Here is a 17,788-nt window from a genome sequence, read left to right as displayed (position 1 = left end):
TGTTTTGAGTTTTTATTTAAATTCTAGTTAGTTAACATATAGGGTAATACTGGTTTGAAGAGTAGGATTTAGTGATTCATCACTTCCATCTAACACCCAGTGCTCATCACAATAAGTGCTCTCCTTAATGCCCATCTCCCATCTAGCCCATCCCCCTGCCCACCTTCCTCCATCATTTAGTGGACTTTGAAACTACTCACCTATCAAATTTTTGCCTAACAAGTGGATTCTCCTTTCATATGAGTCTTATGAAAGTATGTAAATACTCTTTTCTCAGTCATTTTGCATTCCAAACTATTAATTCACTATGTGCAGAGCACAAAGCAAACAAGCAACCACAAAACCTGCCTAAAATGAAGTGATCATTTGACTCAAAATGGTTCTAGCTTCTACTTTACATATAATAAAGAAGCTCCTTTTTAGGATTTGCTTGAGGTTTAAAACTTCATTTTCAAGAATTTTGACAGGACTTTAAATCAAGATTCTTTACATATTTCAGTAAATAAAAGCCTCTGGATAGGTTACAAGAATAAAATATTAAACACTGAATTAAATGCATGGCAAATAATATAGAAAAATCTCAAGATATTTTATTTTTGGTTATGTAAAATTGTGATTATTTTTTTTAAAGATTTTATTTGTTCATGAGAGATAGAGAGAGAGAGGCAGAGGGAGAAGCAGGCCCTCCAAGGAGCAGAGAGCCCAATGCAAGACTAGATCCCAGGACCCCAGGATCATGACCTGAGCCGAAGGCAGATGCTTAACCATCTGAGCCACCCAGGTGCCCAAAATTGTGATTATTTAACAGGGTTCTGGAATAGCTCAGATATACCTATACTTCCCTAAATGCACAGTTTTGTGGAATGTTAGTGGATGTTCCAGGAGAAAAGGATTGAAAAATGAACAAAGTTTGGGAAAGGCTAACTGCTGGATCATTTTTTGTCTCTACCCCTCAGTGTCAGTGCCCATTAGCACAAGGCAGTCTTCGTGATTCCCTTCAGTAAGGGCACACCCATACAATACAGCCAGATACATGCATTTAACTTTATTTAGTTTAGCATTTTCCAAGCTTCCTTGACCCCAGAGAATTTCCTCTGAAGAATCCTAAATCTCACAGTGTTCAGTGAATCCCCTCTTGGATTTCATAGATAAGACATTAAATTTCTTTACATGTTACATTCGTTATTTTGTTAAAAAGTAATAAAACATATTCCTGGGTGGCATTTTTAGAAAAGAAACTTCAGGCTAGTAAACAATCTTTGTAGTAACTATTCTAATAGATTATATAAAAATATGCTATTTTAACTCTTGGGAATTTTTTAAAGCACTTTAAAATTAACAGCTGTGTGCATATGTTTTCTGTATCCTATTTTATATAGTCATATAGGTTTGTGCTTTGAAATTCACAACTATTCTAGTATTTTAAGTACAAAGATTAATTTTTATGCTTTGGGAAATGAGGGGCAGAGATTCAGATAACACCAAATGCCTATTTAAGCATCTAAAATTGTAAAGACACTTTGAAATTCAGACATTTTGGAAACAGAGAATATTTGGTTCCTCTGCACATAAATACTATAAGGCATATTTTGAATTTTACAAACCTGCATTCATAAAGATTAAAAAAGTATACAGCATTGGCCAACACCAATATAATCATGGGAAAATGCTCTCAAATTTCCTAAAATAAGTATTGGTAAATTTAGCAAGTATGACAAATTTATTTATCTTAGTTAATGTAGTCAATGTTGCTTTTTGTCTCCTAAATATAAAAAGGGGAATTAATCACAAGGTTTTCAGGGTCAGGGGAGAATGAGTTCTCATTCATTTATGCTTTTTTATGTCTATGTCCAAATGACTGTGGTATATGAATTATATCTGACATTGACTTTAGTTGCAAAATAAGAACTTGAAAACACCTCTATTGACGGCTTTGTCAAGGTTTTTTTTTTTTTTTTTTACAAGAGAACAAATCTACACCTTTATTTACTTTTCATTAAATTTAAATCCTTGAGGGGTACAGCATCACATGGATTCTGTGGCCAATGGCTTTAGCAGGAAGGTTGCTTCGGAATTTGGCACAAACCGTGCCACTGTTTCCATGAGCTCGAGTTACTTTTCCCCAGATTACTCTGGTTTTGTTTGGTTTGCCACCAGGAGTCACTGTGTTGTTCTTTGCTTTGTACACATAAGCACATCTCTTGCCTAGATAGAATTCCATTTCATCTCGAGCATAAACACCTTCGATTTTAAGAAGAGCTGTGTGCTCCCTCTGGTTCCGGAGACCCCGCTTATAGCCAGCAAAAATGGCCTTGGACCACAGCCTTCCAGACATTATTTGGCGTTATAGGAGTTCTGTTCCCAGCAGGCCTCCTCAGACTCCAAGATGGCGGAAAAAGCAAGGTTTGGTTTTTAGCATTAATTTTTTTCCTAATGTACAGTTACGTGAGACATTTGCACAGAGTTTCATTTCTCAATCTACACTTTCATTGGATTTCTCTATTCTCTCACCCATTTACTTACTTATTTTTCTCTTTGGTCTGAAATATTGAGTTTAATCTTCCAGGTACCGAGTCTTCTAAGGCTTACTTATCAGTTCAAAGTGTTTTGTGTGTTCTCTTCTTTTTCAGCTTTCTCTTTTTGCAGGCTACTCAGGACAAAGTCCTTTTCTTCTTGACTTTTTATTCCTATTTCTTGTTTCAGATGAAGAGGAAGCCTCCCCGCCTAGTGCCCTGCCTCCAGGTTAGGATGAGTCCAACCCCTTACCCCACATTGTAATTATTGTTAACTGACAGTAAAGAAAAAGAAAAGGCAGAGAAACTTGATAAGACAGTGTGCAGAACAGGGGCACCAGGTTTTGCCCCTGCCAGGAGGGAAAACCTTGGCTTTAACGGTGATTTTTTTTTTTTAACAAAAGGTGAATTTCTTTGTGAAATAAATAAGATTAGTAAATCTTGGATATAAATTTTAGGGACAAAAATATTTGTCTTCTATTTCTAGCTATATGCCATTATCCCCTGTTCTTTAGACATTTGACTTCTTTTACTTTATTATTGTTTCTTAAATAAGACACATACTTTTTATAGATGCTTTCAGAGTTGAAGCTCTACTGATTTTCCACCCAAGCTGACTCTAGTTCTTTCTCCCCATTATGAGGGGAGACGGGGTTTGGGGGAATCCAGGAAGGTTGAAGTCAGCTTTCCATTTTCACTCCTTGCCCTTGTATCATCCAAATCACGCTTTCCTTTCAGGTATGGGTAGTCGGGCCCTCGAAAGAAAAGATTCAGGTGAGCACTCGCCTGGAGTAAGGCATCCTGACCCTATCCTAATATAGTCACTAATGACCTCATTTCTTGAAGCTGTTTTGATTCTAATCTTTGTTTTATTCGGTTTGTAGCTTTTTTTTTTTTAGCACTCTTTCATTATGTATCCTCTTACAAGAAAACTAATGTATTGAGAAATAATTAATTTTGCAAGACACACACACAAATACAGGAACTTAACCACATATACCACAGATTTGTGGTCATTATAACTATCTTTTTTAACATTAGCAAATACACAGAGATTAAGAAACTGAAAATCTCCACTTTGGGGATGTGCTAAAGTTAGAGAATAATTCACATTTCCATAGAACTTTATTACATTTTCTAAAAGCCTCCAAATTCTTGTCAGCAATCACTACAATTCATTCAACAAATTCATGTTTAGGCCTACTACAATCCTACTGTGGGCCTTATGGGCCAGGCACTTTTGCAGGTACTTGTAGGTATAAAAAGGAAAAACAATACAAGCTCCCGCCCTGGTGTTACAAATATGAGTGGCCACAATTCATTGTTACTCTGAATTTCACAGATATACACATACCCCAACCCCTCCCCCGCTCACACATAATCATGTGACTACATTGTATAACTTCATTATGAAAATGATGATCTCCATGGATAGCATGATTGATACATAAAACTAAAATAACTAAATGTATTTTCCTTCTTTTCAAGAAACATTAACAGAGAGCTGGCACCCATGCATTTTTTTCCCAGTTACTAAGTGGCTGAAACTGAACTTCTCTACATTTAGCTCTTGGAGACAGAGGGAATGTCTACAGTTCTCTCTCCTGCCCTCCTCAATGAAGTTGACTGCTGATTAATACCAGCTAAGCACCTGGAGGCAGCCTAGACAATGAAAATAAACTTCACTTTCAGCTTCTCTCTCTTCACGGGAAAGCCTCAAAGAGTTGACTTTTCTTTTTCTGTTTCTCCCCTCTTGCAGGATGCACCTAGTGTTCTTGAAATTTGTGCCTGCAGGTCATGATCCGTTACTTAATTGTCGAACTATGGCCTTATTTATACAACCCTAATGGAATCATCCAATTATATAACAGCAAGGAATCTAGAAATACCAGGCCAGGTTTGGCTGTCTGACCCTTCCCAGTTGATCAGCCAACTGACTTATTCCTTTAGTCTTTTCCAGTTCTGTTGTTGTATAGATGTGGCACGCTATAGTCATTTACCTAATATGACATTGTACTGCCTTAATATACTTCCCACCTTGTTTATCTGTTAAGGGACAGACAGAATGGGGAAACAAAGAAACCATGGCTGGCAACAAACACAGAGTAACAATCTACGTGGAAAGTTCTACTATTTCTAGGAATAGAAAATGTTCTTTATCCTGTCATGAAAGAGGCATCCCTATAAGAGTGGGAATCTGTCACTCTCTACTGATGGCTGCAGGGGAGATGGATGGAGAGAATGATGTTATATTTATCCAGGTTTATTAGACAAAGGAAAGCTTCAGCGTTGACGAGAACAACAAACCCAGGTAAGTCTGCCTCAGAAGAACTTGGTGCTGAAATGAACCTTTTCCTCCCTTCTGCTCATTAGAATGGTCTCTTGGTGAATCACCTGCTGCGGAGGAACAAGACAAGCAGAATGCCAATTCCCAGCTGTCCACCCTGTTCGTGGAAAAGCCTCAAACAGGATCAGTGAAAGTTGGTGAGCGCCAAGCATTAAGTCTTGCTTTTCTTTTTAAATGGAAGTGAAATTCACATTGCATAAACTTTACCAATTTAAAGTGAACAACCAGTGGTTATTAGTGATGTGCAACCGCCACCTCTATCCAGTCCCCAAACATTTTCATCACCCCAAACAGGAACCATGTACCCCCCTACGCCATTACTCCCCACTCTCCCCCCCCAACCCCTGGCAATCACTAATCTGCTTTGTCTCTATGGATTTCCTTATTCTGTATATTTGGTATAAATGGAATCACACAATATATGACTTTTGAGTCTGGCTCCTTTCCCTTAGCATAATGTTTTCGAGGTCCCTCCAAGCCGTAGCATGAGTTGGTACCTCATTCTTTTTTATGGCTGAATACTATTCTACTGTATTTACATACTAAATCCTGCTTTTTATAACCTGAAAAGGAGAGTGACAGCTATCACTTCAGGAACCCTTAGCACATAGTAGTTGAATGCCTGGACCCTGGAGCCAGATTGAGTTCAAATCAGTTTCTTCATCTGTAAAATTGGGATCCTACCTGTGAAGTACTTTGAACAGCACCTGGCATATCTTAAAGCTCTGAGGCAGTGTTTGCTGTCATTATGACATGCTCATTCCATAAGATGATTACAAATCTGCGTACACACTGTATAATAACGTGTAGTATCTCAGAGGAAACTAGCGGGACAGGGGTTCAACTTTGGAGCTACTAATTAAAAAAATATTGATTACACACCCTATTTTAGGCACTGTGCTGAACACTGAGTATAGCATGTGAGCATTCAGAACTTACCGTCTTAATGGGAGGAGAAGAAAACAAGAAATTAAACAAACAGATAATCACAAAAGCCAAGTGCCATGAAGGAAATAAACAGGGTGGTAAGTTAGAGAGGACTTGGGGGTCCAGGAATTTTGGTGAAATAAATTTTTTTAAAAAAGTTTATTTATTTATCTGACACAGAGAGAGCACAAGTAGGGGGAGCAGCAGAGGGAGCGGGAGAAGCAGGCTCCCCGCTGAGCAAGGAGCCTGTTGCGGGCGGGGGGGGGCTCTATCCCAGGACCCTGGGATCATGACCTGAGTCAAAGGCAGATGCTTAACCAACCAACCAGGTACCCTGTGAAATAAATTTTTATAAGGAATATATTGTGATCAGAACAAATGAGCACAAAGCTGACTGACTATATTCTAAAATTACTTCTTTCAGGTCTAGAATATAGAAGCACACTGCAGGTAGATGGAAATATTTGCTCCCTTGTGTTTCTGGAAGACACCAAAGTGCTGGGCTAGAGTTTTGGTGTCCTTAGGGTCCAGTCAGTCAATACAAACAGATAGGCAGGTTGATTTCAAAAAGATTAGTTTCATTTAGTCATAGTTAGTCATGTAAGTCTAGACTTCCCATCATCCTACCTAATAAGGATAGAAAAAAAATCCATACATTTGTGAGGCTTTCTATTTTTATTTCATATATATATGACAAAGTCAAACAGAAACTATTTCCACTGATTAACCCATTTCTCCTTTTCTGCCTCATAAACTTCAAAAGCAGAACAAGCTGGAGTATCCTAAGGACTCCTAGGGCATGCATAAAAAATTCAGGGCACAACTCCAGGGGCACCAGGCACATCATAGTCTATACAGTGTAATCCTCTGTAACTCCTTTCAAAACAAATAGCAATTTTTAAGCCACAGTCTGTATCACTTGTGCTTTTTCTAGGTGAAAATATCACCTTTATAGCCAAAGTCAAGGCTGAAGATCTTCTTAGAAAACCCACCATCAAATGGTTCAAAGGGAAATGGATGGACCTGGCCAGCAAAGCTGGGAAGCACCTCCAGCTGAAGGAAACCTTCGAAAGGCAAACTCGGGTATGGCCCTTAACTCCTGGCACAGGGGCTTGGCTAGTTCGTTTCTTCTGTGTGGAGAAAAGGTCATTTTCAGGTTCAGCTTTGAGAGATTTCAGTCCCAGAAAACTCTCTAGAATTACCATTCCTGGTGTCTACACTCAAGCATGGTTGCCCTGCTGTGCCCAGGAGCTGAGAAGCACATTGACCCCTCCTATGCTGAGAAAGCTGGGCTGGAATGCCCAGATATAGACACAAATTTAAGCCAATGCTGAGGAATTTTGAAAATCATCAAAATGTGAAAGCTTCTTTCTGTCGGCAAGGTGGGGCTGAAATGCGCCTGATGCGTTTCATTGCAGATGTACACATTCGAGATGCAGATCATTAAGGCCAAAGAGAACTATGCAGGAAACTACAGGTGTGAGGTCACCTATAAGGATAAGTTTGACAGCTGCACATTTGATCTTGAAGTACACGGTAAGAGAGTCTTCTTGTCTGGATAGATGCGGCTTTTTTTCATGGTGTGTGAGGGGATAGAGGAGAAGAAGGCATTTAATACTATGAGATTTTGAAAATAAAGTTTTCTTTCAAACTGGGTGTTTCTGATTGTGGTAGCCTCAGGAAGCCTGCTGAGTTAAATTGTTATGAAGTGATTTTAAAGTGGAATTTCAGGGATTTTACTGCTAAGTATCTCTTCTCCATGCTACCTATATTCCTTCAATCTCCGAAATAAGGCCTGGGGCCATTTTTTCTTCTACTGCACATGCCTGTTTCATTGGGTCCACTTATTCCCACCCCAGTTTGGGAATAATTTCATATGGTACAAGGATGTCAAGATATCCAGGTGGAAGGGAGGATTTCTTTTATAAGGACTAATGTCAGATGGGGAAGTTCTCCATCCATATGTGCTGTGTACTGTCCAGAGTGAATTTAATAGGAGTAAATGTAAAGGTGTACATGTAGATTGGGGAGGGGGAGAAACACTTCTATAAGTATACAAAGGGAAAGTTGACTTGGCAGCAAAGCTCATAAACTTAAGGTGAATCTGAAGTGTGATAAACCTACAAGAAACAAAGCTGATATAATTTAATCCTGGGCTATTACAAGTGGTATAGGACCTAGGTTTAGGAAATAACACTACTCTCTGCAACATGCTACTTGTTCCACATTTGGAGTAATGTCTATGGGCATGGTCACCACACATCAACCTGGATCTCTTCTGGAGTACGGGACCCAGGAGGCTGAAGAACGCAGAAACCACACCCTAGTCAGCCGAATGTGAAGGAGGCCAGGCATACACAACTCATAAATAGGGGAAGTGCTGTCACACAAAAGTGTTTCAGACAAATTAGAATCTAAAGGTAAGAATTATGAGGAGCTGAATTTTTTGTCTTAACTTTAGCATGAGCTCTTTCATTAAAGCTCTGTGAACAGCCTGGGAAAGGTGTGAGTGAGAGCCCCATCTCAAGAGATGTCAAATAAAGGCTGGGTGATCCTGGAGGTACTGTAGAGATTTCTGTATGGAGTGGGAACATGGTGTTGAGCGGTACCTCTTCAACCTGACCAGGCATCTCTGAGAATCACCTAAAAGGCTTTTGAGGAATATTGACTTCTTGGTGCCCGTTGCTGATCTGGTGAATCAAAATCTCCAACAAGGAGATCAAGAAGCTGATTTTTTTTTAAAGTTCTTCAGATGATTCTAGTGGGAAGGCAGGTGGAGTGACAACTGGATAGGGTAACTACCGCAGTCCCCACATTGATTCTGTGTAAGGGAGGATGAGGTATGAGACCTCAGCGGCTCAACCATCCAGGAGCAGAGCCATCCCCTCGCTCCTTTCCCCTGGCCTTCCTTCCATCCAAAGAATCCCCACAGCCTGGAAAGGAACTGAGCACAAAATTGCCTACTTAATGGGTATTTATTTTGTTGTTTTCTTTCCTTTCAAAGAATCTACGGGGACTACTCCAAACATTGACATCAGATCTGCTTTCAAGAGAAGGTAACTTCAAAAGGGGAATCTAGGTAGCTTTTGTATAATGTGCAAGTGGAGAGTTTTCAAAGCACACGTCCCCTTCCTCCACACTCTGTATTTCAGAGAGAGCACTTCTTCACTGTAGTCAAACATACTCTGTACCCAAAGGTTAGTGTTCTAGAAAAGCCATAAGTTTAATGTCAAATCAAGCGTATACTGATCATTTTTTAGAATATTCTTGTCATGGTGAAGCTCCCATTTTTTCAGGTTTTACAGTTGCCTTATAAAAACATACTCTTAATGTCTTCATATGTGGCTTTTTCCTTAATTGCATTATTTTTCACCAGCTGGCCAAGAAAGATATAAAATAATATAGCATTAGTTAAGTAATGTCAGAAAACTTTTATTTATATTGCTTTTCATCTAGAAATTATTTATAGAGTTATTTAACCATGTGTCCAGAAAAACCACAATTAAGTAGCTATTTACTGAAGTTAGCACTATTTAAATATTGGATTACTAAATGAAAGACCACTGAGTCTGCCAGAATAAAGAACACTATAGAAAGACAAAATATAGATACCTATTTGATTTATTTTGCAATTGCCTAAGTTGGAAAAAAGGGGCAGGGGAACAAGGAAGAGAAATGAAAAAAATTTTCTAGACTATGAGAAATGTAACTAGCCCCTTCCTGACATTATTTTACTCTCTGCACTTAATTTTTCCATAATATAAGTTCATTAATGAGAACAGATATTTTGTTCTTCTTAAGACTGAATCTACTTAGTTTTGTTGAATAAGGAAAGTCATCCCAAACTATTATAAAGCAATGATTTAGTCTGTTAATAAAAGGCATATTTCTCTCCTAAATTATGAATAAATGAAAAGTTTAATTACTTAAAAATATATGTAATATTACCTGATCAATCAATTGATATTTTTAAGTCATAACCTTAATTCCTATAACTTTCCTTCCACCTTCCCTTCACCCCATGTTCAGCAAATGCAAAGGGTCCAAAAGTATGCTCGTCCAATGTACAAGCATATTCTAAGAGAGGGAGATGTAATCTACTAAATTTTGTGCTTTAAAAGAATAGAAATGGGTTTACTTCAAAAGGTCTTCTCTATATACCTGCTATTAAAGAAATTTTGAAAAAACACATTATTTGAGTTTAATTCTTATAACTTACGTGTTATACACACTGTTTTTAAACCCGCAGACTCTTTTCTTAGAAACCATAAGTAACATTTGTAAAGAGCAGGAAACAAAATTAAACATGTAAGTAAATATGTAGTGCCACTGAAATATCAGCTCCATAACTTCTATTTAGAGTTTATATGAAATCATGAAGGTGGCAGCATGCCTAATTTAAGATGCATTTCTCGATAGGAAAGTACTCCTAGTAAAGGGCTCATCAATAATTCAAAGACAAATTTTTGAAAAATACATTTTAAAAGGTATAAATATTAACACGAGAATGAAAAGCTTGTAATGAAATCCCTTCAAAACAGAAAGGAATGCATCTTTTAAAAAGCTCTGCACTAGCTCCATTTTTATGTTATGTTGGTATCACATTATCTGATTCAACTACTGATGGACACAAAGAAGTTACCTTTGAATATAAGCTTTGAACTTATATATTTGACACTGGTATACTTCGTCCTCCAAGCCAATCTCTGACCTGCATAACAGAGATCAGCAAAAGTCCTTTGCTTTTTACATAGGTAGGTTTCTAGAGCCCCCAACTTGGAAAAACAAAGTACTTTGTGTTGCTTGGCTTAAGTGCATTTGTGTTACTCTGTTTTAACACAAATCCAAGCAGTTTTATATATGCAATCTACAAAAATGTGTCTTCTGAAGTCGTAGAGTAACACAAGCTCCTCACATTTACTTTTCCACAAGTACATACTCCAAAACTTAAAATGTCACTTGTGTGAAAAGAAATAGTTTGTGTTGATTTAGTCCCATGACTTGTGTGCCAGTACAAAATTGCATATACGTTATATGTACAGTGTTTGGGGGAAACTCTTGTGTATATGTCTCAGCATTAAACCCAGATTTGCTTTTCTTTTGTTAATGACAGTGGCGATGGTCAAGACGATGCAGGGGAACTTGACTTTAGTGGTCTCCTGAAACGTAGGTGAGAACCGAGCGATGGAGTGAGGCTCTGTGGCCTGGAAATCTTTTAGACACCCACTCAGAGAAGTCAAGTTTAAATGGATGTTTTTCGAAGAATTTCTCATTTCTTAAAATGTGTTTCGCTTATAGAATATAACACAGAGTCAACTAAGAAAGAGACAGGAAATCACTACATACTAATCTGCTAAAGATTTTAGCTGATGCTTTTTAACCTTCTTTTTAAAATATTTCATGAGTCTTCACATATTTTCTTAGTTGGGGATGAGGAGATCTGAAAACTGAAGCAGAAGACCTAAATACCTAGAAGTCTCTGATTTCTCTGATGATTTCTATCATTTCAATCATGATTCCTTGTCATGATCAAATAAAAAAAGCCTCTATTGTCCTGCCTTTGATATTTTACCAAAAAATCAATTTCACAATTTTGGTAAAAGTCTCCGCAGGCGTGTGTGTGTGTGTGTGTGTGTGTGTGTGTGTGTGTGTGTGTGTGTGTGTGTATGGCAGATCAACTTTAAAATAGTATTTATGATTAACTATATTACATCAAATCTAAGACACAATTCATTTGAATATATATCTGTATTTCATAAGTCACTAAGCAATGAAAAAAATTGCTCCAAAGAGTTTATTATGACACACTATTGATTATAAGATACAACCTTATTTAAAATGTTTAAAATGTCAAAAAATATGCATTTTAGAAAAGATAAAATATAGTAGTAAAATGGAAATAAATATTTAGTATTATCACTCACACTCCCTTAACATTGTTCTCTTACAATAAAATTTATAGATTTCATTATGGATATTCAGTACATAACCATCTTACAGGATTTCTGCCCATATATGCATATATAAAATCACATAATATATATATGTGTTACATATAAAGCTATACATATCCAGGTATTTACTATAGTGCAACAAAAAGAACTTGATTTTTGCTGGGATTTTATTTAAATACCAAATTTGTAAATAAATAATAAAATTATGATTCTAAAATAATAATATATAATATTGATATTAGTTTTCATTTAGCTTTTCAGATTCACTTTTTATTACTTTTAGTGCTTTCCATGGTTACGAAAGAAACATTAAGTATAAATATGCTTCACAACAAATTACAAGTAGTAATAAGCTGGACTTGCATTCATTCTCAGTTTAGTTGGATGGCTTTATCCAAGTCCCTGTGAATAAAAAGTTCCCCCAGCTCTAAATATTTAGGTTGAGAATAGAAATATTAACAGGTGCAATTTATTAATTATCAATGGATATTAGCCAATCAAGAGAACTTGGCAGTATCAAACACATCTTTCACTCTTTGGATACTTCAAATAATCATTAGTTTCAATAATATTTATTAAGTTCCCAAATTTATTTAAAGCAATAGTATATGAAGTGACCCTCAGTGAGAACATTCTACAGATGAGAAACCAAAGAACGGAGAAGTCAGGTGACTTACCCCGAGTCACACACACACGAATTAGAGACAGGGCAGGGACCTAAATCCAAGTTTCCCTCTGAGTCAGCTCATTTCCTGTGACTTCACATAAGAAATACCACTCTGAATTTGCCTTGGAAGTTGGTGATTTGGCTTATAACACAAATTGACACTTTGAGAAGAGAACAGTTTTTTCCTCCTGCGAATACATTTACTCAACCAGGAAAACACTAAATGCTTTCTTTGTGCCTGGATACACATTTGTGGGAAGAAAAGGGTAGTGGTAAAAACATGGATGTAGGTCTCAACTCTCATAGTTACTAACCGCATAACTTTGGTCAAATTACACGTCCTCTCTGAGATTGTTTTCCACATCTATAAATGTGGCGAACAAAAACTAGTTAAATCAGTTATGTAAGAGGCTGGCTCATAGCAGGTGTCAAATATTCACTCCCACCAAAAATGACACTTCCCTTGAAGAGCCTATGTTCATAAAAAGACATAATAATAGAGACGCGTGCACACACACACACACACACACGAATCAATCAAGATGTGACACAATCAATTATTAAACCCCATGCTTTGATTAAGAAGGAAAAAAGAAAGAAAAAAGAACAGATTGCCAGTAGTTTTCTGAGTAAAAGAAATCTAATGAATGATCAAAATGAATAAAGAAAAAATTATTAGAAAAAAAATGGGCAGCCAACAGGTCTCCAGTTCTCATTTTCTTTACATCCCCTAATTATGATTTTGACTCATAATTAAATCATTTTTAGCAAAAGACTATATTCATTTAATATACTATACTAATCTACCAGTATAACTTTAGAAATCATTGTGTTTCCCTACTAATTCATGAATTGCATGTGTTTTCATTGTGGTAATGGCAACATTTCTACTCCTCCAAGAATGTGTGGCAAAATCCCTACAACCAAAATCTTTACAACCAACATTTCTCTACAGCAGAAGATCTCCCTGACCTGAACAAAGCCAGAGTATTTCAAATAGACATTAACTAAATCAAATTAAATCTATTAGGCAGTATCTTGTTATGGGATTTGACATATATATATATATATATATATATATTTGAAAGTTTTATTCTATGTAAAATTTCTATAATTGCTTTGTACTTTACTAGGACCATAAAGTTACAGAAATTTTGATGTAGATGAAAGTACTGTGAATGTTATATAGGTCTATCCCAATGCTTGAAAAGGCATCAGTGGTGCCTACAGAATTTGAATTTTTCTCCCTACTGTAATTTAACATAACCATGCAGATAGGGCCATGTGCAGCCACATGGTAAGTAAAGATATGTTCTGGATGAGTTAAGGTAATGCTACAGGTGGGAGCCTTGACCTCACATTCTAGTAAAAAATAATGAATACTTCTTGCAATTTGGAATTGAATTAAGTAATGGAGAGAAAAAGAAGGAATAAGCAAGAAGCCACTGGTATGTATATACCAAGTTTGATAAGATTAAGAACATGGTAGAGTGAAGTGTATTTTAGTGTTTTAATGAAAAAAAAATGGTGAGGATGATCAGTTTTATGAATCTGCCAATAAAACTGACTTAAGAAATCACACTGAAAATGATGATCTTTATATTGGCTTCCCTTATATAAATATTCACCTCATGGATCTAGGTATGTCTCAGTGTTTGACTTGTGCTTCTTGCTATCTATTTAATCTAGTTTGGTATCTGAATCCTTTTACCAGTGTCAGGAGGATGGTTGAAATGTGTACATAATTCTTCTTCGTTAAAATACAAATTTAACACAATGTAATATGGCATATTTTTACAGTTTGGGAACTATATTTGAATTGGAATATGACAAAAATAGAGCATTAATAAAGTGGCTAAAGAAACATCTACACAGACTATATATAGGTACACACAGACACATTTTAACTGCAATTCTCCAAGACTTCCTACAAAATATTTAAAGGATGTATTTGAAATTTAGACTGCTTTCAGGCAGTAGACCTATTAGATCTGGCAAGTTATTACCAATATGCCAACTTCAGGACAATTTTCTTAAACTTTTCAATTTACCTGTGTCAATAGAGGGTGTAGTTATTATTTCAGTGACATATGAAGATAATGCATGTTTCTCGAGTTTTAAAAAATTAATTTATTATTTATTTATTTTTAAGTGGGTGCCACACCCAACATGGTGCTCAAACTCATGACCCTGAAATTAACGGTCCTGTGCTCTACTGAGACATCCAGGTGCCCTGTGTCTTGAGTTTTAAGAGTTAACATTTCTCTAATGGTGTTCCCCAGTCCTTCCCATAAAGGTTACTAATGGACCAATGACCTCTCACTTCCTTCCATTTTTCCAGGAGATTTGCCTCAGCATCCTCCTCCACCGGGCAAAAAGACTTCCATGACAGTGTAAATTAGATATTCAGAAGTCATCCTTGCCTAACTCCACCCTAAATTCTATGTTAATATTTATATTCTCCTCCCCTTCCCTGTGATTACAATCTGGTATTTCCTTAAAGAAATGCAGAAACAGGTGTAATTTTGCTAACATGATAGCATGAATCTGTTTTCACACTGGTGTTTAAGATGTGTTGACCAGTTTTCCTGGAAAATCATATCCAAACCAGCATTATTCACAATAAGTAGTCACTATAACATTTCCAAATTAACATGATAAAAACAGTCAACTAAATCTTAAAAAAAAAAAAATCAGGACTATTTAGCCAACAAAGGAAATCAATTTAAATTACATTTTTCATTTACATTAGGGCTCTTTCCCTCAAGAGTGTTTATTTTTGAGTTTTTCTTTCATTTATTGGTTTTAAAAATAAGGACAGACAAGTGTATTTTAAATCTTATATTTTCCTATTCCTGTATGTTCTTTGTATTTTCTGTATGTTCTTTAGTCAGTGATCAAAATTTGGGGTCATAATTTTGATAATTACACTAAGAAGTTACTTTCCCCTTGTTCATTGGAACTTGGCCATTTGCTTTACAGTTTAATATTTATATTTTTATAATTCATACCCAACCTGCTTTCAGAAAAGTTCAAGATAGTGCTTTAAGATAAAATATGAATGAATTTTTTGCTTCATTTTCCTTTTCCCCTGCCAATTTAGAAAAAAAATTCTTTTAAAAAGTGAATGTGTCAACAAAAATCATATTTAAAACAAAATAAAAAAAACCTACAGCAGTTTCAAAAATTTTTTTGCACAAAAAACAGCAAAATATGATTGGTGTGCACATTTACTAATATGGTAGGGAAAATGCTATTTGCAAAATCCTAAGATTTGAAATACTTATTCGTACTGTCTTCATATAACAATAATGAAGGTAGAAAGAGATCGTTTTTCTTTCATAAACCAGTATTTAAATCTTCTCATTCTCGACCCACTTTTCGAAATTATTTCAGTATCTATATCCTAGATGACAACCGATCTTAAATTCCTCAAAATCTCATCTTCTCTTTAAACTTTCGAGTGAAAATAAAAACATATTCAGAATATTTTGTTATTTTTCTCTCTTCCTAATATTCTATTTTTAACCAGGAAAACGAGAGTGCTAATATAAGTGCCTACATCTGATCTTTAACTGCCTGGAAGTTTCCTTGAGACTGTGGGCTTCTAAGTACTCAGGCTTTAAAAACAGGGCTTTTAACACTGAACCGAGAAATCCGTACCATACTCCGACCTTCTTTGTCCTTAAGGGCCGGTGGGCGGCTACTAAACTAGGAAATGGTTTTCCCGGGTTAGGGAGGTGAAGCAGCAGGAGGAAGAACCCGAGGTAGACGTGTGGGAGCTGCTGAAGAACGCGAACCCCAACGAGTATGAAAAAATCGCCTTCCAGTATGGAATCACCGACCTGCGTGGCATGCTCAAACGGCTCAAGCGCATGCGCAGGGTGGAGAAGAAGAGCGCAGGTGAGCCCCCCGGGGGGGGGCGTGGCTGCGGGGGCCGCCTCCTCTACGGACCACATCTTCATATCTCTGGCTGGGTTTGGGGTGGGAATGGATGGGATGGAAATTTGCAGGCGCTAAGCTTCTCTTCCTTACCTTTGGCTTCAGGAGAAGTAGTTCGCTGCTCTGCACATCAGTAGCCATGAGGGTAGTCGACAGCTAGTGAAGGTTTAAGGTAATGGAGATTTACTTTGCAAGTAACACATAGAACACGTAATGGAACATCACATACCTTCGCTGTCACTGGGAATTTCTCAGTGGCCCCTTTCTCCAGCCTCCACATCTCCCTCCCTCTCAAATTCTTGATTCTTACTTAGGCAGAGTTGATTCGATGTTTCTTTGTTTTACCATACCCATCATATTCTTCCACCCATTTAATGGGGAGTGGGGAATTCACTTATCACACCCAGTGCAGGTATCAGAATATTTTGTAAAACAGTTATGCTGTTCTGCATAGGGATCTGAAGTGACTGCATTTTTGTTGTGGTTTTAAATATGTTTCAAAAAATGCTTTAAGATGTTGCGATTTAAATTAAAAAAAAAATACATTTTAAATTGATCATAAGCTCTTCAGAATTTCCTGTACTTGGTCATCATCAGTTATCCGTTTTGTGACACATCAAGGTAACATATCAATCCTATTATTGTTTATTGTTTGTTAAGGTCCAAATAGAATTTATTTATTTATTTATTTAGGCACCTAACCTGGGTATCCAAATAGAATTTAAAGTCTCTCACCACCTCTTTAAAAAAACCTGCCCTTTATTTCTAAACCTCATGGTAAACTTGTTGAGCAATTGGGCCCAGAGAAATATAGAAGTGCTTTGTTTATGCTGTGTTTACAAAACTCAGCCATTCCCACTATTTCCAAACTTCAAAGCTTTTAGAAGTTTTATTCTTGAGAGGTGTCTGAGATGGTACAGTCACAAACATGTGAACATCTCTTTTCCCCACACTGGCCTAATTCTTATCGCTTAGCTCTGAATTGATGTCTTGAGGTATATGATAGATAACTTTTTTTAAAAAAGATTTTATTTATTTATTTGACAGAGAGAGATACAGCGAGAGAGGGAACACAAGCAGGGGGAGTGGGAGAGGGAGACAGGGAGCCGGATGCGGGGCTCGATTTCAGGACCCTGGGATCATGACCTGAGCCGAAGGCAGACCCTTAACAGACTGAGCCACCCAGACATCCCGATAGATAACTTTTTTAAAGTTAGTGTTTACCATGTTAAAATATGAAGAAGTGAGCTTATTTAAGCAAGTATAACAAAATTGGAATGATGGAAATGCAAGCATAAAAATTCCATGAGGCATTCCATACTTGTATGTATTTTCCAAACTGTCTAAATGAGTATTATAATTAAAATCAGGGAAAGATTATTAAATTAAGAAAAGAGGTTAATATCTGCTTAGGACCTTTCAAAGACAATATTTTTTT

At 36.7% G+C, this 17,788-nt stretch overlaps 2 protein-coding genes across 2 annotated transcripts in view; one reads left to right on the top strand and one right to left on the bottom strand.

Moving 5' to 3' along the window:
• Positions 1 to 2,002: 2,002 nt before the first annotated feature.
• Positions 2,003 to 2,373, bottom strand: LOC113922767 (60S ribosomal protein L35a-like). Its single transcript, XM_035721871.1, has one exon. It carries the CDS (start codon positions 2,333 to 2,335, stop codon positions 2,003 to 2,005), a length of 333 nt encoding a protein of 110 aa, XP_035577764.1. The 5' UTR covers positions 2,336 to 2,373.
• Positions 2,374 to 2,386: 13 nt separating this feature from the next.
• MYBPC1 (myosin binding protein C1) overlaps positions 2,387 to 17,788 on the top strand; it is a 57,381-nt gene continuing 41,979 nt past the window's right edge. The window contains exons 1-9 of the mRNA XM_027594316.2: positions 2,387 to 2,403; positions 2,597 to 2,742; positions 3,252 to 3,287; positions 4,887 to 4,997; positions 6,722 to 6,870; positions 7,206 to 7,323; positions 8,792 to 8,843; positions 10,901 to 10,957; positions 16,145 to 16,311. Of these exons, the coding sequence (XP_027450117.1) occupies positions 2,387 to 2,403; positions 2,597 to 2,742; positions 3,252 to 3,287; positions 4,887 to 4,997; positions 6,722 to 6,870; positions 7,206 to 7,323; positions 8,792 to 8,843; positions 10,901 to 10,957; positions 16,145 to 16,311 (853 nt within the window). The remainder of the gene's footprint in view (positions 2,404 to 2,596; positions 2,743 to 3,251; positions 3,288 to 4,886; positions 4,998 to 6,721; positions 6,871 to 7,205; positions 7,324 to 8,791; positions 8,844 to 10,900; positions 10,958 to 16,144; positions 16,312 to 17,788) is intronic.

This window comes from Zalophus californianus, chromosome 9 (genome assembly GCF_009762305.2).
Source record: "Zalophus californianus isolate mZalCal1 chromosome 9, mZalCal1.pri.v2, whole genome shotgun sequence".
Lineage (NCBI taxonomy): Eukaryota > Metazoa > Chordata > Mammalia > Carnivora > Otariidae > Zalophus > Zalophus californianus.
Note: the sequence above shows the minus strand (reverse complement) of the source record. Positions and strands in the feature narration are given on the sequence as shown.